Source organism: Pelecanus crispus, chromosome Z (assembly GCF_030463565.1).
Source record: "Pelecanus crispus isolate bPelCri1 chromosome Z, bPelCri1.pri, whole genome shotgun sequence".
In the NCBI taxonomy this organism is placed as follows: domain Eukaryota; kingdom Metazoa; phylum Chordata; class Aves; order Pelecaniformes; family Pelecanidae; genus Pelecanus; species Pelecanus crispus.
The window spans coordinates 73,128,068-73,154,694 of NC_134676.1; the positions used below are offsets into that span (position 1 = coordinate 73,128,068).

Below are 26,627 nucleotides of genomic sequence, written 5' to 3' on the forward strand. Positions count from 1 at the left end.
CCTCCACATGCAAATGGATATAGGAATTTCCTAAAACACAGATCTCTGTAGTGTTTCATGAGTCTCCCTTTTGAAAAGTTTTGCTTTACTTGGAAAATTGTTTGAGCCATGCTTAGAATCCTTGGAATAGGGGGTAAATGCAGGCCATGGTGCCTCGTGGGTGACTGTTTCATATAAGTAAGCAAAAAAATCCACTTACAGCAAAGTCAAAGATTAGAAAAGACCTGACAAATGCTCAGAGCATCTCAGCAACACAGTACAGAGTGAAACAGGCTTTACTGACGGTGCCGACACAGAGGATTTTTTTCTTCTTTCCATCTCACAGTGAGTCACATGTCTGAGGAACACCACAGGGGCTGTGCCCTTTCATATGCTTGAAAATATACAGTGGAAACTTGTCTTTCCGTCTTATAACATGAATCAGTGGCACTTGGACTCATGAGAAACAAAAGGAAAGTTGCCAAGACATCTGGAATCAGAGATCATAGAATCATAGAATCATTTAGGTTGGAAAAGACCTTTAAGATCATCCAGTCCAACCATTAACCTACACTACCAAATCCACACTAAACCAATCAAGGGTAGACTAGACTAAACCATGTCCTGAAGTGCCACATCTACACGTTTTTTGAACACTTCCAGGGATGGTGACTCTACCACCTCTCTGGGCAGCCTGTTCCAATTCTTGACCACCCTTTCCGTAAAGAAATTTTTCCTAATATCCAACCTAAACCTCCCCTGGCGCAGCTTAAGCCCATTTCTTGGCTTTCCATGATCAAGAAGGGAATAATCAAATTCTGTTAATAGTTGGAACAGGAAAGGGAGGACAATGAACAGCTTGTTTTTGAAAGACAAAACTCTCATCTTGGTATGGAAAGAAGTAACTTTTCTTTTAAGAAGTGGATGCTCAGCTGAACTGAGAAACATTTCAGTTTACCAATAAATGTATACTGTCAACATGAACATGGTGAAATAATAGTAATTGTTGTTTGTACAGCATCAGCTCTAATCAGCCTTAGAAAGAAACTCAGCCCTCTAATAGACAGATCCCTAAAGCTTGAAGCTTTAATACTCAGCAACAGAGACACTTCCAAACCACATGCTGGATGACATGAGACCTTTTAGAAAAGTGCCAGTGAATATTTAGGCATTAAAACAATGTATCTGTTTAGAATTTATGTGTTTTAAAATTAGTTGCATACCATGACTGCCTTTCTCTTAGAGTTTTAGGGCTTGGTTTTGGTATATTTTTTAAAGATCTAGTTGTTGAGGAGCCCTATAAAGCAAGGTGAGTTTACTATTTCACTTGTCAAATAAGAGACTAAAGCTCAGGTGATCAAAGTAGTCTACATAATGTATGAGTAGCTATTCAGATAGGAAATTCGGAGTAGAAGTGATTTTTCTTGGATTATACAGTGGTTGGTTGGTTGATCCAGAAACAGGTAGTGTCAGTGATTCCAAGAGTACTCTTGATCTGTTCCTAAACCCCTAGCTTCTTGTATGCATTTAGAGTAAAGGACTTGAAAACTGGAAGGCTTTAGAAAAACTCCAGTCCCATGCACTTCTAGCCCTCCAGGAGAATGCTTGACAGAGTTTCTGGAGGAATTAAAATTGCAGATCAGACAGGGAAAGGTTTTGCTTAGGTGTTTGTTTACTGAGGACCTACAAGATTACAGTCTTTTGAATATTTGGTTCCAGATCCATGGCTTTTGAGCACATGATTTGAAGAAGAGAGTCTGTAAAGTTCAAAGCATGGATCCATCCAGCCCAATAGAGGATGTCCATGGGAGAAGAGTGTAAGAAAAGGGGAAGGTGCTATTTCCCAGCTTCCAGCAATCCACGTGGTAGAGATTGTCTCTGAGGTTTCAGAACATCCTTTTATCTGGGGGATTCTGGCAAGAATGAGGATCTCACAAATGGCATTCCCACTGTTTTATCTTCATGGTGACTCCCTGTTCTGCTCATTTCAGTTTTCTACTGCTTCAGGCTGCATTGAGAATTTGTGCCTACAAATTTTCGTGGTGAAGAAAAGAGCAGTTGGAAGGTTTAGGCTGAAGATACATTCTTCTGTTCTCCTTTGAAGTGAAAATAAGGGATCTAAAACTTTATGCCCATTTTGCCTTTCATTTACACCTGCTGTTCCTTTAAATACTGTATAAATTGTCTTTGGACAGGCATGTTTTAAAAACTCTTTATGTCACAGTAGCCGTCACATCCAGACCCAAAATTTTTGAATAAAAATCAGTGCTCGTTTTAGTATTCGTGTTGTAACTTGAGCTAGTTGATTACCGGTTAACTAACAGTATATATTTTTGCTGCAGAGACCACAAACATTTGTAACTGTCCCAAGGCACAGCAACAGGTGTCAATAAACTATAAAAAATGTATAGTAATTTAATTGCCTTCTGAGAAACCAACAGCAGCAAAACAGAGGAAAAAAACCCACAACTGAAGCTTGTTAACACAAAGAAATTGGTCTTATTTACTCATGTGGACATGTGCCACTGGGATGGTGATAAAGTTTCAGTTTTGCATAGTCCATGCCTCCTGCAGACAACTGGGCTGCAGGACACTGAGGGCTTCATTTTGAAGCTGCAGCTCCTTGTTCATGAGCTGAGAAGCTTTACAGTAAAGCAAGCGATGATGTAAATATTCAAGATGAAAAAATTGTCGCATGGAATGTAGCCTTCAGCTAAAATGAAGGATTTCCTTGTTATCTCTCCTGTCATCTGCCCAAGCTTATCCTAGCATGTCTCCTATTATGGGGGGGCTCAGCTGTTAATGCATGCAAAACTTCTTTTCATTCCATTTGAAATATGTCTTAGTGGTTCATTTAAATACAATTTAAAAATCTTTCCATTCTCAGAGTAAATGCTGGTGACAATGACACCTTCCTTGATTTTTTGAGCAGGTTTTTCTTTATGTGAGTTTTTACAGGGCTAATTTACAAAAGTTAAGTTTGTTGTATCAGAATCTTGTTTTGTTGGTATTGCAATTTCCCCTGACATTTTTTATCATCAGACTGGGTTTTGTAAATACGGAGGAAACAGAGTCAGGCTCTGACAATGTCATTGACTGCCAGTGAGCTTTCTGAATCTAAAATCTAAATCTTTTATAAAACCTTTCTAAGGCAGACTGATTCTATATAGCATAACCGGGAGCATTAAGCTAATGATTTCTGTCATTGGAAGTAGTTCAGAATGTGTAGGCCAAAATAGAGAAATAGATAAAAAAGCCCAGTTCTTTCCACCAACTGCAGTCTGTATTCACTGCTTAGCCAAAGCTGTCCTAAAGGTCTAGAAAAATTCCTCCAACTGGTGGGGATCCTCAGACATACACCAGTACCATTGTAGTGCACCAAACCCAGTTTAGTGGGGGTGTAGTATAGGACAACAAAACTGGATTTCTCTTTTGGCAAAGAGTTCTGTGTCAGGCAGCTGCAGAGGTCCTGCAAAAAATTGTAGCCACCTTTGAAAGCTATTTCATCTCTTGCTTTATCCTGCAGTCAAACCCACAAAAGCTCACCTGAAATAGCAACAGCTAATGAACTGTACCTGCCTTTCATCATCTTGGGGATGTATAGCTATGGAGGCTACACGTGCAGTTAGAGGTCTTGTTAAAGCACTCTTCTTTCAGAGAATTCAAAGTCCCCATTTTTTCTAACAGTTTGGCTTTTGGAGTCTTAGATTTTCAAATTGAGCAACTCCTTTTCAGTCTTACTACATGTTACATATTCTGATAATGTAAACTGTCACTGCTAAATTTCTGGCCTTGGACTACTAAATAGACATTTACAAAGTTTTCCAGTGATAACTAATTTTCACTCTTCTTCCAGCAATGAGAAAAAAAACTGTCCAGTGTCAGAGTCATATTTTACCTTCACTGAGGTACACAAAAACCTAAGTTATCTGCACCCCTGAATTTGTTCCCAGTCTCCAGGCTATGCTGTTGGTCTGAAGTGGAAGTGTACATGCATTCCTCTCCTGCTCTTGGGGAAGGAATTGCTCTCTGAACCTGTCAAGATGAGTATCAATTCAGTACTGCTTGGTCTACAACTGGTACCATAAGTTTCTCTGTCAAAGTACTCACACCTGTTGGAGTACAGCTCCACATGGGAGTTGCACAGTGCAACTCCAGTACAACTCCTGATTGGCAGATGGCAACAAGCCTCCTCATCTCCTAATGTGGTCATGTTTAAATAGTTCCCTAGTGGCTCCAGTGTAAAGGTGGAGTAAGACATGGTAAGACAGTGAGCACTCTGGCCCTGATCCTGGCACTTGGAGCTGTACTGGACAGAATTACAGAATCACAGAATAATTTAGGCTGGAAGAGACCTTTTGAGATCACCTTATCCAACCTCCCTGCTCAAAGCAGTGCTATATAGAGTGTGGTCAGATGGTATTTCATGTCTTTTAATTTGTGCCCATTGCCTCTTGTCCTGTCAGTGAGCACCACAGAGAAGAGTCTGCCCCCTCATCTTCATTTCCTTCCATCAGTTATTTATGCACATAGATAAGATCCCTTGAGTCTTCTCCTCTCCAGAGTGAAGAGTCCCACCTCTCAGCCTCTCCTCATATGAGAGATGTTCCAGTCCCTTCATCATCTTTGTGGCCCTGCGTTGGACTCAGTTCAGTTAAGTCCATGCCTGTCTTCTACTAGGAAGCCCAGACCTGGACCCAGTGCTCCAGGTGTGGCCTCACCAGGGCTGAATAGAGGGAAGGATCATCTCTTTTGACCTGCTGCCAATAATCTTCCCAATGCAGCCCAAGATACTGTTGGCCTTTTTTGCTGTATGGGTGTATTGCTGGCTCATGGTCAGCTTGTTCTGCCAGAACCCAAAGGTCCTTCTCAGCAAAGCTGCTTTCCAGCCACTCAGCCCCCAGAGTGTGCTGGTGCTTGGGTTGTTCCTCCCTGGGGGCAGGACTGCGTATTTACCCTTGTTGAACTTAATGAGATTCCTCTCTGCCTATTTTTCCAGCCTGTAGAGGTTTCTCTGAACAGCGCACACCCATCTGGTGTATCAGCCACTCCTCCCAGCTTTGTATCATCTGCAAACTTCCTGAGGGTGCACTCAGACCCAGCATCCAGATCATTAAAGAAAACACTGAACAGTAGTGGCCCCTGTACCCTGAGGTACACAGCTAGTGACTTGTCACCAAGTGGACTTCGTGCCACTGGTAAGAACCCTCTGGGCCCAGTAGTTCATCCCGTTTTCAATCTACATTATTGTCTACTTATCTAACCTGTACTTTGTCAGCTTGTCTATGATGACGTTACGGGATACAGTGGCTTCACCAGAGTCAAGGTAAAGAACATCAGCTGCTCTCCCCATTAGCTGCCTAGCTAGTGACCGCATTGTAAAGGTCATCAGGTTGGACAAGTGAGATTTCCCCATGTAAATCCATGCTGACTACTCCTAATCAGCTTCTTGTCCTTCATGTATTTGGAAATGCCCTCCAGGAGGCTTTTCTCCCAACACCTTCCCAGGGACTGTGGTGAGGCTGACTCGCCTGGAGTTCCCCACATCTTCCCACTTGCCCGTCTTGAAGATAGGAGTGATGTTTGCTTTCTTCCAGTTTCCAAGAACATCCCCAAATCACCATGACCTTTCAAAGGTAATCAGGAGTGGCCTTGCAGTGACAGACAGTTGCCGTGGCACTTGTGGGTGCATCCCCTACATGGACTTACGCATGTCCAGTTTGTTTAACTTTTTCCTAACCTAGCCCTCCTCCACTGAGGGTAGTTCTTTTTTCCATACTTTCCCTCTGCTCTCAGGGGCCTTGGATTTTGAAGGCCAATGTTAGTAGTAAAGGCTGAGTCCAAGAAGGCATTGAATACCTTGTCCTTTTCTGTATCATTTGTCATCAGTTTCCATGCCCCATTCAGCAGCAGACCCACATTTTCCCTATGTCACGAATGCAGGTTTGTGAATCCTGCTGATTATGTCGATTCACTATGAATGAGTGACTTTACACAGTTTGATTTAGTAAAAGTTAGAATTTACTTATAGCGAATTGCAGAATTTGATTATAGTATTTTTAATAGCACTCAATCATCAATGATTAATAAAGTGATTAGACAAAATTGATCAAACAGTGACTTAGTTACAGATTCAAAGATGGCAAGGTTCACTCTATTACTACACAGAAGCACATAAAAGAGAATTAAATCACAACAAGTTAAGATGATTCATAAAAGCATTGTGTATATATGGAATCAAGGCAAAAAAGGGGGGGTGGGGGAAGGGAGACCCTCCCATTGAGTCACAAGGTTCAGACTAGACCCCCTTGCTTTCTAAACTCCTTCTCAGAGAGGAGCCGAGGTGCGGCTGGTCCCACTCTTAGTCTCAGACTTGGTCAACGGTTTATGAGAGTAATGCTGTAAGAATAATACAGCAGTATAAAACTCCCTTTAAAATTAAATCATACATTACAGACTACTTAAATTGATTCACACATGCACACTCACCAATATGAATGCATATATGAGAATAGTATACCTGTTAAAAATTCCCCTCGAGTTTAGTGAAATACTCAGGTCTGATGTCTTGGCATTTCTCAACAGGCGAGAGTAGAGCCTCAAGGAGTGAAGAATGTCAGCAGCCCAGGCTCCATTGTCCGCAATGGAGTTCTGGTGGCAGCAGACTTTCGGAGTCTGCTAGTTTTCACTGACTCTGAGAGACATTTCGATCAGAGGGAGATGCTGATGCTGCCCGTGGTGGTCCAGGAGATCTCAAAGGGCCTCACTTAGGACTGCTGTTTATAGGATTGTGAGATGATTGACTTTAATCACCAGTAAATTTCCATCCGAGCCACAATTTGGGTCGGCTTGTTGCTGGAATTCCAGCAGCGATGATACCACCCTGTTTCAAGGCTGTCCGGGATAGCTGTTTGTTCTCGTTCCCCTCGTTAGCCATAATATGACTCTTGATAAGGACAGGGTGGCTTTCTGCTCCAGCCATGTAGGAGTTTCTGGTACAATTAAGGGGTGCTTAACTGACCAACTCTCTATGCAAAAGCTGCGGCCTGCGAATTCCTGAGATTGTAAAGTAGACGAAGTAAAGGGGAAAAACAGGACAGAAAAAAAAAACGGGCAGGGGGAAGATGTACCACCACACCCTAGTTTTCCTTTTGCTGTTTATGTACTTGTAAAATCCTTTATTGTTGCTGCTCACATACCTTGCCAGATTCAACTCGAGTTAGGAGCAACTTGCTCATCCATGCAGGCCTTCTGCAATTTGCTTGATTTCCTACTTGTCAGGACAGACCTTTCCTGAGCTCAGAGGAGGTGATCCTTGATTATCAGCTAGCCCTACTGGACCCCTCTTCTCTCCAAGATTGTATCCCATGGGATTCTTCCAAGCAGATCTCTGAAGAGGTTGAAGTATGCTTTCGTGTAAGCCAGGGCTGTGGTCTCATTATCCTACTATGATTTGACTGGTAACAAATTAAACTGATTTTCCCCAAGTTGAGTCTGTTTTGCCCATGACAGTAATTGGTGAGTAACCTCTCCCTGTCCTTATCTCGACCCACAAGGTTTTCCTTATATTTTCTCTCCTCTGTCCGGTTGAGAAGGGGATGATAGAGCAGCTTTGGTGGGCACTTGGCATCCAGCCAGGGTCAACCCACCACATGCCATCACAGTAGTGTGGCTGATTACAAAAAGTATAGGATATTAAAGATCAGGCTTGCTAGTTACAGATTAATTTGACTTTTTTTTTTTCCTTCAGTAATTATAATGAAAATTCATATAAAACCGTATTTTGATTTTCATAATATTTTCTTCTTGAATAAAATGCCAGTGAACAATATCTTTCTCTTGTTTATATTTTGTCTCTGTTTGGCTGCTATGTGTCCCCAGCATTTTCCTCTATAATGCCTACATTCATCTGGTCTAGATTTAATCACCCAGATAGGAATTCAAAGCTGTGAACTTCCACCACCAATCCCATTCCCCTGGGACTGAAGTTTTGACTTATAACCTATTTGTCAGAATATGATCCCAAAAAGGCAAGTAGTTTGTGTTCCCATGTGAACTTCCAATACCCTTTGCTGAGCAAAATGGACACTGCTTTCTCTTTTTAAACTTTCTATTGTTAATTCCTAGTGACTGAGACAGACAAAGAAATACGCGTGAGGACTCGCAGCTGCAGACTCCAACCACTAATTCAACCAGCCAGTCTCTGCTGGCTTTGGCAGATGGTTCTTTCTTAGCACGGCATCTTTAATGGCCCACTTCCCCGTGTTGGCCAGGGACAAGCTGTAAAATCATCTAATGGCACTTAAAGATACCTATTAAACTTTCCATCTGTGTACCACATTTGAACTCCACACACTGCCTTGTTACTAACATGGTTTTCCCAAGAGAGACAGCCACAAAGCTTCCAATTTGTATTTCAGTTGGTTTTGAACATCATCTGTATTTTGAGTTGTTTGCAAAGCTCTCTGAATGCTTACATTTAGCTTTGATGGTCTCAAAGGAAAAAGAGCTTGGAGTAGCTTTTAAAATCTCAGAAATTATTAATGATTTGAGCATGTCGGTGTGTGAATGACAGAAATCAGAGATTCTTTGAAGAAACCTTGACTTCTGGATGCTCGGAATGTGTAAGAGGCAGCACATGATTCAGGGCAATGGACAATCTCTGAATCTAAGGCCATACTCAGCATTAGCTTCCAGCAGTGTGGTGAAACTTCACTGCCTGAAAGAATGCAGTAAAGAGCAGTAGGAAAGTTGTGAGTTTTCTGTGAGCTGGGAAGTGGGAGGAGCTGTTTACAAAAGTCTTACACACCGAGGGCAACAGATTAGTGATGCTGTACACCTATGTACTAAGTTGAAATAGCAGAAAATTGTTAAACTACCATGGTTGACTGACTATGAATAACTGCCTAAGAAAGTCAAGTGGGCCAAGGGATTCTTAGTGGGTGAGCTAACACAGTAAGAAGTAACAAGCCAGAAATAGCTGAAGTAGATTGTACTCCAGCTTCAGTGGCGACTGAAATTGGACATTTCTTCCCAGAAAGATCTAATGATTCCTGTTAATGAGACGTTACTGCAGGGAATGGGACAATTAACTTTCCTATTGTTGCTTTACTTTAGGAATTAGGTATTCAGTGTTACTCTGTTGATCTACCTTGCTGGTGTTTTGTTTTGTCTCTTGAATCAATTGACCCAAACATGATATTTATTAATGAAATCCATCTCCTTGATTACCTTTTGTGTCTGTATTCATGTCTCCTCACACCCTGGATTTTCTTCATGTGAGCCTTTCCTAGCCGTACGACTACATTTTGACAATGGTCTGGATAACTGGCCATGGTATCATGGGTATGGCTGTGGCTAACCAAAAGGGTTTCAAAAAACTATATCTATTTTCTGTAGAGTCATCATCATAGAGTCATTTTCTTCTGTGCATTAGTTTATCTTTCTCTAGAAAATTTGTTTCAGGGTGACTTGATTTGCTTTGACTCACTTTTGGAGCCTTGTCCCATAAACTGTCTCAGTTTACCTCCTAATATGTAGAGGGGTTTTCTGTTTTCTGTTAAGAACCAACACAATTGAAGAACACTGTATATGAAGGGTTTTCTCCATCTGGTCCTTGTTCTTTATCCATTTTTGATGAATCCCCTTGAAAAAGCAGTCACTTGATTGTGACACGACTATGATATTCACATACTAAAAGCTACTTTGCAATGTTGAGACTGCAGGTGATAAATGCATAAAATATTGTCTAGAAAAGGAAGCAAAGGGTAGGAGTAAATAGTCAAATTCTTCCACTGTAGAACTGAAGGAAGTCAATGGTAGAGTTCTGCAGCCTGACATGCTGGTACTTCGATTGCTTAACACAGTCATAGATAAGCAGGAAAAAAGCTGAGCAACAAGGTGATACCTTTGCTGATGTTATGGAGTTATTCAAGGTAGCAGGACGGGGACTGACTTTGAACGATTGCAGAGGGCAATACTGTCAGACAGTAACTGAGCATTAAAAATGCAGGTATAATTCAGTGTAAAAAAGTAAGAAGTGATGCATGTGGGAAAACAGTCCTGATTTCTGTGTAAAATTATCATCTCTGAGGTGACTGTAACCATGCAGATTAAGAAAGACAGTTCAGTGCCAACCAAATGTTAAGAATTACTAGGAAATAAATTGTGAGCAAAACAAAAAGCATAATTGTACAATTGTGTAAATCCCTGTTTCTCCCACACCATTCTGCAGTTCTCTCATCATAGAGAAGGTAATGTTAAAACTGGAAAAGTTTGAGAGAGGTCAATGAGGATGAGCAAAGGTATATAGAAATGCCTCTGAATTAGGAACAGAGGAGTTGACTTAGACATGTCTCCATAGAAGAGGTGCCAGCTAATGAGCAGGGTATGGGACGAGCATTGCAGGCAGGGTTTGCCTGTTTACTGCCTCTTCCAACCCAAGAACTCTCCAGGGAGAGTGAGGCATGCAAGAAACAGTGCCTGGCAGACTGCGGAGCACCTTGCCGAAGGAAGCTGTAAGTGGAAGAATGACAGGCGGATTTAGGGGTAGCTGGAGAGGCAGTCTGAAGATCCATTGCAGGCTACTGAATAGACAACCTCTAGTAGGCTCAGCAAATTGCTTGAGCAGAAAGTGATCAAAGCCAAGGAGGGCATTAGGAGAAAGCATTATATATAGAATACTGGCCTGAACCAGAACAGTTGTTTTCATGTTACTTATGAAGTAAATTGCTTATTCCTCATTAAGTCCTTTGGATGTAATGTATTTGTTTCTACATCTAATTCATCCTGGACAAGCAGGTAGAAACAAATGGAAGCAACATAGCCCAAGCTGCTGCTGTTCTGAGTTGTCCGTTGTGCCCTTCTGATAGACGGTGCCTTCCCTTGTGGCCTGCTTGTGAACCAGTACCCAAACTGCTGCGCTTTTCAGCACATTGCAGCCAACCAGCTCCGATTTAACTTTTAGGAGTATATCAGACATACATATCATAATAACAGCAAAGTATGTGAAGGGAGTAGGGTGTCAGGCAGAAGAGGTAACAGCCAATTGATTTGCTGTGCCCCATGGCCTCTCTGCCCAAGCAGTAAGTTTCAGAGAAGACAGACACATCTGTGGATGGTAAGCTGAAAATCTCCATTATGTTTGACAGTGTAGTAGATCTTTTGAGTTACTAATGTAGTGCTACACTGAGCACTGGGTGCAACAGGCTTTCCCCCCCCACCTCTTATTAGCTTTGTTACTAATATTCTTCTTAGATTTTCAAGGGGGGCTAATAGGAAGATAAGAAATTTTGTAACACTGCAGTGAGAAATGTTTGTTACGCTATGGCATCCCATATAACTTGTAATTGTCACCTCATGTTGTGCCCTGAATTATTTTAAGAAGCTTTACCACTTTACAAAGGTAGGTGTTTAGCAGCCATCACATAGTGTAGCAGCTCCTCTAGTTTTACATGAACAAAGCAACCAACTTGTTTAAGAATATTTTGGACTTCTTGAAGTACACCTTCCTCCTTTGAAGTATTCAATCAGGCAGTATGTTTTGCCACTATAAAGGACCAGCGATAATAATCACAGGATTTTTTTTTTGGCGGGGTGCTTGGACAAGTCCCAGGAATCACAGGGAATTCTGGCCATAGTTTTCCAGGGCTTCCATGCATACTAATTTTGTCGTTGTGGCAGAAAGAACTGTCCTTAGGCATTTTATGCAGCATCCAAAAGGGAGTCTTTGTAAAGCTTTATGCAGCAAGTCTCAATGCAGAATAATTACTTCGTTTCTTCCTGGGGCTTGGTATTTTTGTGGGGAACTAGAGTTGTCCTTTTTGCAAATACTGTGATAGAGCAACGTCGTCGTTTTCCTTTCCAGCTTTGAGTAGTGTGCATTTATCTGCATGGATCACCCAGAAATCAGAAACCGTTAATTTTCAGTATATTGTAGTAGAAGTTAAACTTCATGGCAATTTCAGTATGCACTGCTTATTTCTATCTCATTGCAGGGGTTAGAAGGGTAAGGATAACCTCATGAAATCAGTTAGTTTTTGCCAGTCCTCACATTCGAAGTATGTAAACCAGCCCCAAAAGCATCAAAGAAAAAATACTGTTTGTTAGTTTTTTCTGGTTTTTGTCAGAATAAGATGTTCAGCGTTTTCTCATCACATAAGAGAATAATACAAGTTGTGGGCAAACAAAAATGCTAAATACATTTACAGCCGTAAGAAAATTCACAAAAATAATCAAGCTAATGAAGAAATTTGGTAAGGCATCAAAATGAAATCAGGCCATTAAATGAATAGTTTGACTCTAGAAAGTTTTCTTTTGTACGAGACATCAGGAGGAGGAGAAGGGCCAGCCTTAGATGCTGGCAGAGCTAAAGAGAGCTTTGCAATCCACCACTTGCATGGAGCAATATTTTGGTGTTAACATGAGAAAAATATAAAGGAAGTAGAGCAAAAGACAGAATGGAAAAGGAAAGAAATCACAAAGCAGGTGGGATGTAACTCTGTGATTCCACACAAAGCCCTACCTTATATATTTAATATTAAGCCTGTGCTTACATCCATCCCTCTTCAGCTAAACACCCAAGAGCAAAGACTAAAATAGGCAATGATAGTATTAGGGAATCTTGCCATCAGCTGTCCTTATGTCACGTCTTTTTTATTTTTACTGACCTCCCAAGCTTTCTGACAATTAGGAATGTGATGCTTTAATGGAATCACATACTCAAAGAATAATTTAGGGAAGTTATGTTTGGATGTGACATTATCTCCCCTTTCCTGCCAAACTATGGGGTTTCTAAACTGATTACAAATCAGAATGGCAGAAATTGTCTTTCTTTGTCACACAGAGATTTTGTCAGAAAAATTAAACAGAAAGTTATAATTGTCTGTTCTCAGTTGGAACAGCTTAAATTTAATTGAAAACAGTAATTTAAAGGTAACTGGATCTGGAAGGTTGATCTGTATACTGACTAAAGAGGCTACAGACTAACAATGGCCTCAAGTCTGTGGAGAGCAGTGCAGTTTTATCCATTGGATTCAGGGTAAACTTAACTCAGTTTCCATAAGTAGAAATTTAGAAACTCTACTAGAATGTATAATAATGGACCATCCATAATGATGCAGTGCTGCTGTTGAAAAGTTCTTTTTTTGTATTTACTCTTTTTTTGTTAATACAAAAGGTGACATTTCTGGGAAACAATGAGTGGATTCCTAACCATGGTATAGCCAGAAAGTATGACTTGATGGAGAAGTTAGTATGTGAAGTTCTGCGCCCCGCATATTGAACAGCACTATGCTGTAGTATCAATCTGTTATGGCCAAATGCAGTGTAACAGCCATCTGTTTCATCTTACCACTTCTACTCTGTCTAGGTTTTTACCCTCAATATAGCATGTTTGTTGCAGGAGTTTTTTGAACACAGTCTGTAATCATTATTCTTTGAATGTCACTGTATTTTCCAGCACAGATCTATGCTGAATCCAAGTGGTGGACCGCAGAGCCTCCTCAATACTTTCTCTTTTCCTCAGAGTCACGTGTTAATTCTTAAACGTAATAGATAAACCTGCTGGATCTTAGGGCATGCACAAATAACCACTTGCCTAAAGAACATGTTGTCTAAGTTCACAGTCATTTAGTTAGCGTTTGTAGAAATCTACTTTTGACGTTCAACGACCCTATATGTATTTGCAGATGAAGGCACTGTGTTGAATCTGTAGACATGTAACAACACATCACTAGATCCCTTCCCCTGCTTCCACTTACCATGCGGTAGCTTCTTGCAGTGCACCAACAGTGCGTACTATGCTATTTTTAAAAATTAAATGTTTTGCTTGGTTTTTTGCTCTTGTCCTGATGGAACTATGTGATCTAAGCAAAGAAAATCAAGTACTTGGTCTTTGCAGACCATCAGTTTTACTTCATTACAGTTACTGGCAATGAACTCCTTGCTGTGAAAATGTATGATATGAGTTTATTGCCATTGTTCTTTGAACAGCCCCACTTCCATGGCCATATTAAGCTGTTGCCATCAGCAGAATCACAAAAGCTGCTGCATTTATCTCTGAGATGGGAGGAAAGAAAAAGGCACAATGCCTTGAGCATGTGAGCTCTAGAGCCTCTCTGTAGCTTCTGTCACAGGTGGAGTTCTTCAGTATACTCATAACAAATTGCACCCCATTACACATTATTTCCATAATGTTCAGCTTCCTGGAACATCACTAAGTTGGCAGGCTGGACTATTCATTTACATGAAGGTCTAATGTTTTAAGACACACTGAACTGGAAATCCTGAGGGTGAGAGAAGGATTTAAGAGACTAGTATTGATGCTGTCCTCAGGATTTTGGAAGTCAAATATAAACATGTCTCTTGTGAGTAAGTAGGAGGAAATAAGAAATCCATTTTCTCTATGATTTATTCATGTTTTTTTGTTCCATGGAAGAATCACCTTGAGCCCAGCACCTGCAGATACTCTTCAAAATGCAAAAGTGAAACCCTTTTGCAAGTCTGTCCTTGCTGGACAGCACACTGACCTGTCAGAGCTCTGCTAGTAACCATGTGTCAGAGAAATTGGTCTGTAGTAGTTTGAAAGTCCCCATCCAGTTTCTTGGTAGTCCTTTTTTCAGTAATGTACAGCTGACTTCACTCCAGGTTCTAATAGCTAATTTGCCTTTGGCAGTGCTGTCTGAGATGTAAGTGCTGTGCATCTTACACAGGTCATTGGTGCTCAGGGCCTAAATACACAGACTCAAAGCGTGCAAGCTTTGAGGTGGCAACTAGCACCTGTGCTACTGTGTGCCTATTCTCTGAGGATGCTTAAGGATAATTGCTGAGCCAAGACCACATTCACCCATCATCCCGCTTTACAGACTGCAAATTTTAAGTGTCCAGATACATAAAGCTGCCAGCTCTTTCTCAAGTTTTACACACAAGTTTTATCTGTCCTTCAGTGTCTTAGCTTTCAGGCTATGTTAGTTACAGTGTGACTGTATATGTGCCCATAAACTTCAAAGCTGATTGTTGTTATATGGGCAGTGGCAGCAATCATGTAAACTTAAGTTAAACCTATAGATAAAAACATACCGACATTAAAACATTAAACATGAAGAAATCCTCAGATGATTAATGTTAAACATATAGATAAATCAGTCTCTTCAGCAAGAAGCTTAAAAGTTTCTTAGCTCTATTTCTATTCTTTAGCTCTATTACTGAAGTGGAGTGATCACCCTTGCTAGTATAAGTGCACTTAGTCTTACTGTAGATTTCTAAAGCTGTGCTAAAACCAACACAAAATCCCTGCAAATCTCACCTTCAGTTAAATAAAGTTTATTATCCCTGCATAATAAAAACAATGTGGGTATTTGACCAATATTTCAATTTCAGATATAAGGTGAAAGGGAAGGCAGATGTGTAGATGGTATCTGTTGAGCGTCTGAGGGGTGGAGTGAGAATATATACTGTTTTTTCTGGCATATGTAAAAAAGAGTTTTATTAGTTTGTATGGAAAGCAGACAAAACATTTTATGATTCTGTGTTTGAATTTCTTTAAGCTTTTCACTTATGAAAATTAAGGCCTCATGAGTGTTTTCTTCTTCTTCTTGTGAATAAAATAAAAGTAATTCCTGCAGAACTAGCTTCTAGAAAAAGGTATTAAGCTAAAATAATCTTTGCCTTATTTTCCTTTCAGTTCTGTGACATTCAGTAACCATTAAATGGAATAACAGAAAATGTTTACAGGTTTTCAAGACCCAAAGAAAAGTTAATGCAGCTGAAGCTGTTGCAATGTAGAAATGTTCTTTATATAATAGTCGAAAGGTCTGTTGATAAGATGATGTTGCCCACGATTAGTGGGGCCTGAGGTGTTTCTTCTAAAGGTAGTGTTCAAGCCTGTCAAAAATCTTTGATATTCCAAGCTTTGGTGAGTGGGAATTGGATGATGGATGCTGAGTTAGGGAAGGATTCAGAGGTTATTAACCCTGTAAAAGATCTGTTAAAGAGAAAATTTTACTCTAGTGAAATCAGGGTCCCTCCCTTTCTCAGCTGAATTTAATAATAGAGCAAATCAACTTGGTTTTGGCTAGTTATGTTTTAAAATATTCTTTTCATTTGTTCTCTTTGAAAACTTTTGGTCCTGTAGTGCATTTGATTTTTATTGACTTGTTTTCATTCAAAATTTTTATTAGCACATGGATCTTGCAAAAGTAGTTGGTTAAGGTCAAGTTAATGCAACTTTTGAAATTGTTTCTGTGATTGTCCTTTGCTAGTGACATTAAAATAAGATTATGCTGCTTAGCTTCACGATGCTTTAAAAGATACAAGATACTCTTGCTCATTGATTTTCCAGACTCATTTTCAATGAAATTAGTGGTAAAGCTTCTGTTGGTTTCTAGGTACCAGATGGAGCCCTAGGCATCTGAAAAGAGATCTTATCTATCATGACATATTGGAAGAATCTGTTTAAATGATAGTAGCTCCTTTGTGTGGGCAATAGTAGGTTTTGAGTGTTTTGTAAATCCAAGTGTCATTAGCCTATACTTTAATAGTAAAGACAGTTTTATAGGGGCATATGCAATCAAAATATTCAAATCCTCTTTATATGACTTTAGTTCTTGTTTTCAAACTACACTGGATCCAAAACCTGTCAGTCAATGATAGCTTTTACACAGGCTTCACAGTTCGAGTGCGTGTGGGTGTGCTTGCGTGTGTGGATTTGTGTGTGTGCACATGCCTGCTAACATAACCTGATATCTCCTAGAACGTGTTGTCATCTGTGAGCATGAAGTCCTGCGTACTCTGGTTCCTGTTCCAGAATGATTTGAAGTGGGTTTCCTTTTATGAGATGAATATGTTACTGCAAAATGCAGAAGCACTTCCAGGAGCAGGACTTTACCCACTGGGCTACAGAGTCATGCTATGTCTTTGGCTGCCTTCTGACATTGCCAGTCTTCTCAACACAGTGGCTTCAAGATGGCATGAAGACTGCAGCTGCCCAGATTCATCAGTTTTCTATTGATAACATACTTCCCTGCAAAACAGTAGAAAGAGATTTGAGTGTCCTTAGCTCTGGAAATACCGCCAAAAAAACAGTGATATATAAAAGACAGACAACTCTACCTTCTCTGGCTCCACTTTGAAATGAAAATGGTTACCACTGCCATTGGTACTGAACTTGATGCAGCCAGCGCATACCGGGCATGTGCTGAGCGATCCTCAGAGGAAAGCTGGGTATCTGGTTTAGTATTTGAACACCAGTTAGTGTTTACATGGGAGGGAGGGACTGACCTCTTCCAGTAAAGCAGTTCTGAGAAAACAAGGGAAGCAAAATTTTGGGTGCCTGGGGAGGCCCTCTGAGCAAGGGCATGGATTGGAAGCAACTGAAGACAGAGTAGCGCAGGTTGCAGTTACAGACTTCAGAAGAGTGAATCTGGCTTAGCTCTCTGTTTGAGAGTGCTTAAGTGTGCTTGGAGGGAGTTGCTTGGCTCTTTTTTCTTCACCTGATGGGTTAATTCAATTTTACAATGCCTTAACAGTTGTAAAAACAGAGTAGTGAAAAGCATCTGTTGTGTTATACCCAGATCCAATGTTCCAAAAGCAAAAATAGTTAAACATGTAAAAAGCAGATTTAAAAGCTCTGACTGGCTCTTGCTTGTCAGCCTGCAGAATTCTCTCCCAGGAGTCTGGACTTTCTTACAGGCTGTGCTGTAGTAAATCAGGATTAACTCAAGCAAAGTCAGGGACCAGGATTCTGGTTTTGGGTGGTTTTGTTCGTAGTTTTCTGGATTAGAACTTCCAGTCTTCCACTAAACTTCCCTTGCACGCTGCTATATAGTCTTCCCTTATCTCATGAAAGAGCTACATTTTACTGGAGGGAAAAATAACTCACTTAAAACTTCTAAATCACCTCTCCAAGGAACTAGTGATATGAGGATATTCTCATACACATACAAGATTCCTAAGTCAGCACAGATATCAAAGGGTCAGAAAATGACTTGCATTAGGAGACATAAAGGCTGTGATCTGAGGTGTTAGAACTGCCTGAATGTTTCTTCTAATGGCCCACAGAAAAGGAATTTAGTGCAGTAATCATCTGAAGAACAAACATTTATTTTGTGATACTAACCTTTCAACTGCAGTTACTTGTTAATGTCATGCCATGAGTTTTGGCAGATGTAATGCCTCTGTTTTTCAGTTAGCTGCTGGAACGTCTGTGTCTGGAGGACAGGAGGCTGTTTTGTCTGATTCCGAGTGCATCTCCAAGACCATGCTGCTTGCTGCATCTGATAATGTTTCATATTGCTGTATCTTGCTGCATCAGTAAGCCCAAGAAGGGCCCTTAGAACAGCATGTTTCTCCCAGTGTCCCTGTGAAATTAATGGGGAACCAGAATGGTTGTGTCCTGAAGATGTCAGAAGTTAATTACAAAAATAAAAACCATGCTGGCTAGTGGTGCACTCAGCATGGAAAGCCGAAACCATGTCATTACCCAGAAGTTGTCAGGCTGTGGTAAACATTGGAGGAACAAAGCTATGAACAAACCTTTGCCAGGTGGGGAGGAAAGTTTTTCCATTGATATCTTGGCCAGGCTCCAGTGTTCATACATACTTTTTCCTTATGTTCACTCATTGGGTTAATGAACTCTCTTTTCCCATCCTAAGCTGTTACACTGCCAAATGGCTGCTATATTTTCTGTCCCAGAAGAAGCTGCATTTTGTTCACCTGCACTGTAGTTTCTGCTAAGGCAAGGAGAGCTCTAAATTATTCTAATGGATCTTCAAGCCTATTTTAGACTATGTATATATTAATGTCATATAAAGTTGTTCAAATGCAATGTACCAACAAATCTAATTTTGCATCTTGCAGGGCAGATGGGTTAACACTGTCACACAACCATGACTCTGCAGCTTTTTAAGGCATTCAGTGTTCTTATTGCCTCGAAGACCTACAGATCTATTCTAATGGGTTTATCAGCCTGATTATTGTCTGGGGTAAAACTAGCCTTGCTTGGTACAGGCAGCAAGAGTGTTCTGTACTCTGGCATTGCAGTGTTTCTCTTCTGTTCCTCTGCAGCAGCAGGAGGAAAAATAGTACATAACAAGGAGGAGGTCAGATTGTAACCAGAAACAGCCATTGTAACTTTGCTTAAAATCTAAGGGATCTGGCTTATGCAGCGCAAGGATTTAGGTCCTTCTGTCCTCTGATTTCAGGGAGAGTAAATTCAGGTGCTTTGAATACTTAGGTGTTTTGCAATATTTGCGTTATAAGACACCTCTTTCTGGTGAAATTGTTAATTAAATGGCAAAATTTAGTGCCATCACCCATTTCTTGATATACTGCAGCAGGGAGAGCTGTTGTGGATGTTCAGGTAGTGCAAAGCCTCAAACAATTTTCTGATATGTACCCTGTTCCATTTAGAGTTCTCTCCAGGACAGCACATGAGTACCTTTGTTGAAGATCTGACAGTGGGCCTGCCTGCTGATTTATTCACTCAAGTGTAACACTGTTAAGAGCCAGTCCTGCTTAAAAAGAGAAAAGGACACAATTTTGCTTAGAAAGCCATATAATCTCAAGAGTATACTCCTTTCTTCTGCTCTCTCTGATAAGAGAGCAGAAAGCAGGGCAGTATCAGAAGGATGTAGGTACATGTTAGTCTAGTTTATCCCTAATATTTTGCAGCTGTCTGCTTATTTATGTGAGGAACAAAGTTCAGCAAAACTGACATTGTTTTCATTGGCCCTTGAGACAGACACTTACTTGACTAGCACACTGAGATAATATTAAACATCTGCTTGGAGGAGGATAGGTGTTTGTGCAGCAAAACTTCGAGCAATAGCTGAAGTCATCTTTTGCAAATTGTTGTACTTGGGGCAGGGATAGGAAAAGGAAAACATGGAGGGAGGAGGGGAGGAAGGGTTTGGTTCAGGTGCCTTCTCCAAATTGTTAGTTTCTGGTAACAGTGTTGTCTTGCTCGTTATTATAAAGATGGAAAAAAATCTTACTTTACCAGGTTGGTATGTTTTTAAGCTGTGTTTGCAATAGTATAGTGTCAAGACTTTTGCCAATGGAGAAGGGAGTCTCCCTTTTTTCCCACGTGTATTTTTAAAAAAGAATGAATTATGTCTGTGGCCTGTAGAAGGATTTTCAAATGTGCAGCAAAATTTCTGTGCACAATTGCCAAAGGGCTTACCAGCTTCCCTTGAGTAAACCAAGACTCCAGACCACACAAATACAGAAGGTTAAAAATGTTAAAAATGCTCATGTGTCTGGCATCACAGAAGATTCAAATGGGCAGTCATTTTCATTGCATGTTACAGGTGGGAGCAGGAGGCAGTCGAGAACCACATGCAATATTACAGGCAAAAAGTCTAGGTTTTTCACTCTTGTTGCTTAGCATTGACTTTCTGGGACCATATACTTTCTGACTTTCGCCTAGAGATAACAAATCAGGCAACAAAGGCAAACTGTGTCACAACTTTTCTTCTGTTTCCTCTCTCTAACCTGTGCAACTGACCTACTTCAGGGGAGGTTGTGACACATATTGAAGTAAGAAGATTCAAGATTGTCATATATCAAATGAGACAGACTTTTTGCCTGTTGCATTCATTTCGGACCTCCTTTGTCCCCACCTAATTTAGTTTCTTCAACTTTTAGTCTCTCTGTCTTATTCCACGATTTTTTTGCATCATACAAAGAACAGGTTTTGTATCAGTAGGGTTTAAATGAGGACCTTCATCATGGCATTAAAACGTCTGTGTTTTAAAACAACAGACCACTAACTTACTGGTAATCACTGCACAAATGGTCAGCATACTTTTCCACATTACTGTAGCCAGCCTTTTGAGCAGATAGAGGTTGTAATACTGCTATTCAGGAGTGAGTGTCAAGAGAGGAGGGCCATGACACTGTCTGCAGTTGTCATATATGTGGAATACTCAAAGAAATAAGACAACAGATTAGTGGCATGACTCAGTTTGTTAGCACTGTGCTATATGTCTGTTTGGTGATGGATAGATTAGATCTGGATGCTCACTCCAGCACAGGAGCAAATCACCTGATAGCAAATTAAGAACATGTATGGAATTAAATTGATAGCCTACAGAGAACTGTGGGTATGAGGCTGTTTTCAAAAAGAAGGGGAAAATCCCTCCATTTTCCAATAGAAAAGAACTTAATAAATGGATCGGTCAAGTTGAGCTTTGGAAGTTGTAGAGAGTCCTGCTTATGTTAGGAGTAGCCTTTTCTAGCAAGTCAACAGAAGCAAAAAGGTCAAGGGAGTATGGGGAGGTTGGAGCGCAGGGGAGACAACGTGATTGCTTCCCTATGCTGCTGTGGTGCATCTGTCACCAGGGTAAACGGGTGCAGCTTTTCGGCAGGAGGAGGCTGTCTGTTAGTACAGCACTGGCAAGTACAGCACACACTCCAGAGAGGTATCGATACAGTCATGCTGGTCATGTTTGTTGCTGGTTATACCCCACCTATCTACACACCACTGAATTGTTTCCCAATTGCATATGTAACCCTGAGTTAAAGGAGCTTCTACTGTGTGACTGGGATGTTTGAAAGCTGTTTACACATTCTTGGGACATAATGGGGAGCTCCGGGGTTTTGAACACCAGGTTAACAAAAAGGACCCTTCTGTTTCTTTCTTCTCATGCAGCAGCACTGGGGCTCAGGCTACAGATGAATCAAGGCTGCCAGTTCACTCATCCAGAAGTACTTTTTTCAGCAAGTAGCAGCTAGCTCAAAAATTTCAGTCTCATCTTTTTTATTTCTTTGCCTTTTAATAACCGTAATTCAGCAATCTAATTTGGTGGTTTTACATTCTGTCTCTTTGCAGTGTCACCTTGCAGATAGTAAGACAGTCATCTTTCTTCTTGGGAATTCTTCTGTTTAAAATTTTTCTGTTAAAAAGAATCCAAAGTTTAAATAAATACTTGGACTTTTGGTGGGTTCGGGGTTTTATTTCTTTCTCCTTCTCTCCTTTTTTAACTACAGAGTTCCAGGAAAGGAATTATTAAACCTGGACTCCATGTTAAGTGAGGGCTTGGAAGGGTAGAAGGCAAGGGCTACTGTGGCTGAGCTGAAGGACAGAGAACAGACTCCTTAAGAAGTCAAGGATCTAAATCTAAGCGAGTCCATTCCCAAGAGCCACTTGTAATGATTATGTTCTGTGGCTGATTTATTTATAACTGTAGCAGTTGCAGTGGGAACAAAACATAGGCTAAATTCTGACCTCGGGATATAAATCTAGAATAATTTCACTCTGATTTTTTTAAAATTTTGATGGCATTACTTTGGATTCATTTTATTGTAACTGAGATCAGAATCTGTTCTGTTGTATTAGATTTTTTTCTTCAAGACTGCATTTCTACCATCCTTTTGCCTAATTTTGAACACAAAGTGCAGCAGAGTGTATGTTTAAACTAGTGCTGCAGCCACTTCCATATGCTTATATGTACCTTAAGGCTGACCAGACTTTGAGCCTCATCTGTACTCCAGGGACAGACTGGCTGTCAGATTCTCCAAGGCTCAGGAGTCTAACTCACTACACAGGACCAACTGCTTTCAGTGGTACAAGGAGACACTTTTTAACTACTTAAGATACTGAGTCAGTTTGTAAACCAGTTTTGCAGGAAGGGGAGAGAAGTCAGCCATTATGGATTCTGCCATACCCAGATGATAAATCTGTGATAGCAGGAACATTTCACTGTTTATTTAGGAGTAAATGAAACAGAGATAGCTTTGCGAAATTGGAGTAGTTCTGCAATGGCAAATGAAACTACATGGCCTGTCTGAAAACTTAATGCATGTGAGGAGCAGTGGGAACACTGCAAGTTTATAATGCACCCTAGGCTGTTCTGTACTAGCTGGTTTTGTTCGGTGTGTTATTTACATGTCCTCAAATTGACTGCCTAACACATCTAAAAAGCTGTCAGATGAAAGTCCTCATTTGCAGCAGAAACAGTGCTCTATGGCCTTTGCACTTACTACCTATAATTGTTAAGTGGGAACATGGACTGCAGAGAAGTTAAAGGATTTGTCAGCTTGGTTTATTCAGCTTGTTTTAGTCAGTTAATACAGAAGTATGAGTTTCTTCATTACAATAACATTCTTCAGTAACAATCATATGTTAGCCTGTGGAAGATGAAACTAATTATTCTCCATTTTGGGACATGCCCATTCTGGATCAGAAAATATGGTTCCTTCAAGAATTCATCTCTTGGTTCAGTGAACCACCTTGCAGTGACAAGTGCCAGCTATTCCCCCTTCCCCTTTTTAAAGACTTAGCATTGTCTTGGGTATATTTTTAAAATTCTGGTTTGGGTAGCTTTTACAGAAATGTAAAAGCAGGCTGTTGCTGTAATCATGCCTAGGCGTGCCCTGATGGCTGAAATGTGATCCCCCTGATTAATAAGCAACTAATTGGGGTTTCTGTTAGGTTTTTTGATAGATTGTATTTATTTTACCCTTGTGTCGTGGTTTAGCCCCAGCCAGCAACTAAGCACCACGCAGCCGCTCACTCACTCCCCCTACCCCGATGGGATGGGGTAGAGAATCGGAGGAGTAAGAGTGAGAAACTCACTCCTGGGTTGAGATAAGAACAGTTTAATAATTGAAAAAAAATAACGTAAAATAATAATAATAACAATATAATAATAATAGTAATAATAATATACAAAGCAAGTGATGCACAATGCAATTACTCACCACCCACCAACCGATACCCAGACAGTTCCCGAGCAGCGATCGCTGCTCCCCGGCCAACCTCCCCCCAGTTTCTATACTGAGCATGATGTCATATGGTATGGAATAGCCCTTTGGTCAGTTTGGATCAACTATTCTGGCTGTGCCCCCTCCCAGCCTCTTGTGCACCTTGGCAGAGCATAGGAAGCTGAAAAGTCCTTGACTAGCATGAGCAGAACTTAGCAACAACTAAAAACATCAGCGTGTTATCAACATTCTTCTCCTACTAAATCCAAAACAGAGCACTATGCCTGCTACTAGGAAGAAAATTAACTATCCCAGCCGAAACCAGGACACCTTGGAAATAACAATTGTTTGTTATAATCCAGGTGTTTGGCTAATTGCATGAAGTTTTGATTCAAAGATTGCCAAGACATCTGTACATACTATCATTTCTGTAGCTTAGCGAGGTCTCAGTTCATGGCTTGAGCATTTAGGCTTCCTTGTCTGTGACCCTCAATACTAGCTTTAACATTGAGATGAATGGATGTGACAACCAAAAGCAAACGTTTCTTAAGGAGATGAAGTAGTTGTGCTTTGATAGATGCAGCTATTTCTCTGCTCTTGGGTTTGTACATTAGGAGTAAGAAGGGCTGTACTACATCTCTAACGGTTTGAAATTATATCAAAAGGATTTGCATCCGATGAACCCACTACAGGCCAAAAAAAACCAAGACACTTTCCCACATTATCTGCACCTCAGTGGTGGCAAATGTAGAGGCAGTTCAAGGATACACTGAGCAGGACACTTCTGCATGCTGATGTGCTTCCCTACTCTTGTGCTAACAGATGCAGCGTTGTTCACATCCACAATGGATATACCACAGTATGTCCTTGGCCAGGGAGTCCAAAACAAGGCATATGCTTCTGTTAATGGGACCCAGGCTGGTTACAGCCACAGTTGGTAATTTCTGTAATCTGTAATCAAAAATCTGTTTTCAGTATGGAAATTCTCACTGTATGTCCTCACGTCCCCCTTGGTTGAACTGGGCAATTTGTCCATTAATTCACCACTCTAAGGAGTGCTGAGCAGTATTTAACAGGAGACTAAAATTTGAAAACTAGAAAGCTTGCAACAGTGTTAATTTAATATCTCCATCTTCCTTCCACAAATAATAAATGCTTTTCTTGTTGAGAGCATGGGCTAGGCTTTCAGGGAGTGTGGAACTGGTTAGCTGTGACTTTTTTTTAAAAGAAGCAATAACTACAGTTACGTAGTTAAAATCTGTCTAAAACATGAACTATAACTAAAAAGTCAGGAGGATGTGCAAAAAAGTAGCAGTAGAGTTTCAAGCATGGCCCTAAAGTCATCATGTCTGATGCACAATCATAGAAGGAGCTGAATCCTTCAGCTTTTTGGGGCATCTCATGGTACCCAATGCCATACAAGATCAGCCTTTAATAAAGGGCAGTTTTGAAGGAATTATTGGTGCCACATTGTGGATGCCTGGCTGTTCACTTGCAAGTGTTGCTTTTGCTGCTGCTTTGGAGTCTTCAGCTGCAAAGTGGTGTGACTTCTAAGGTATTTTGGAAAAGCTGTTCCTGAGTCTTTTTAACAGTTTTTCCATTAAAAGAGCAATCAGATTGGTACACATAACTGAGAGGAAGGTGAAACCAAAGGGGTCTGTCCTTCAGTCAGTTATTTCAAATCTGTTATTAAATTTGATGCTGCGAAATTCTACTGCTGAATAAGATGAGCAGGAGAGTGTCTATCACTTCTAGGGTGAGCTCTGTATGTGTCACTATGGGGAACAGCCATCTCCGGACGGAAGGCCATTGATGTTAATAGGACAGTGTGTACTGCAGTGAAAATCACATTTCTAAACGTTACAATACTGGATGTTCCTCCATTAAATTATCAGGGAAAAAGGACCAGTACCTGTTGGTCTTGATGCATTAAAGTTGCTTAAGTATTTGGTTATCTTTGATGCTAGTGGTCAGATAAATGTGTGCATTAAGTGATCTTCTGGATTGGAAAGGAGGCCTAGGAAGTCATAACCTAGTTTGCAGTTACAAACTCACATTTTTCTCCAGAGCTGTTGTCTTGGGAGGATGACAGGATGGTTATGACAACCCTGCCTTCTCTATTCACAGGTGTTCCCTTTCCAAAGAACTTCCTTCAGATCTGCAAGAAGATACTCTGCCGGCTTTTTCGGGTGTTTGTTCATGTCTACATCCATCACTTTGACCGTATCATCCTTATGGGGGCTGAGGCCCACGTCAATACCTGTTACAAGCATTTTTACTACTTTGTGACTGAGCTCAACCTCATAGACCGCAAAGAACTAGAGCCTTTGGTAAGTGTGGAATCTGAGGGAAAGCTCTAGGAAATTCTCCTCCTCCCTTCACTGAGCCTTTCCCACACTTGTTGCAGTGGGTTTCCTCTGGGAATAAGGTCCATGGTTGAACGCAGGGAATTTAAAGGGATGAACTCTTGCCTCTGTCCATAGACCCATTCCATCTGCTGCAGTATTTGTGAAATGCTCAGTAGGCTCAGTAGAAAGAGAAAAGTGCAATGTATTTTGTATGGAAAAATACAAGGTGGAAAACATTGCCATTTGAAAAAAGAAGTTAATTTGTCTTCCTGTACTATACATTTTGTATATAATTTTATTCTGTCTTTTTTCATTGGTCAGTAACAGCATGGTACTCATAGCAGTCACTTGAATGTATGTGAAGGGAGCCGTGGTCTGTATAAAGGTGAATTGTTTTTTTTTTTTTAATCTTTAAGTAGGTGTTTGTGAAGGTATTGAGTGTGTTAGATCCAGAGCACACTCTGGATCTAAGTGAGACAGATGAAGTGAGACAAAGGTTCAGACAATTAGCAGCGTAACAAAACCAGATGCTTCCTTTTGGACTGAAATAGATAAAAATTAAATTCATTGCTTCCAAAAGTAAGGCTCCAGAAATGG

The 26,627-nt window shown here is 40.6% G+C and overlaps 1 protein-coding gene across 1 annotated transcript in view; it reads left to right on the forward strand.

The window, feature by feature from the left end:
* Window positions 1-26,548, forward strand: part of MOB3B (MOB kinase activator 3B) — a 40,242-nt gene extending 13,694 nt beyond the window's left edge. Inside the window, exons 2-3 of the mRNA XM_075727111.1 lie at window positions 25,810-26,012; window positions 26,450-26,548. Coding sequence (XP_075583226.1) covers window positions 25,810-26,012; window positions 26,450-26,548 — 302 coding nt within the window. The remainder of the gene's footprint in view (window positions 1-25,809; window positions 26,013-26,449) is intronic.
* Window positions 26,549-26,627: the final 79 nt, after the last annotated feature.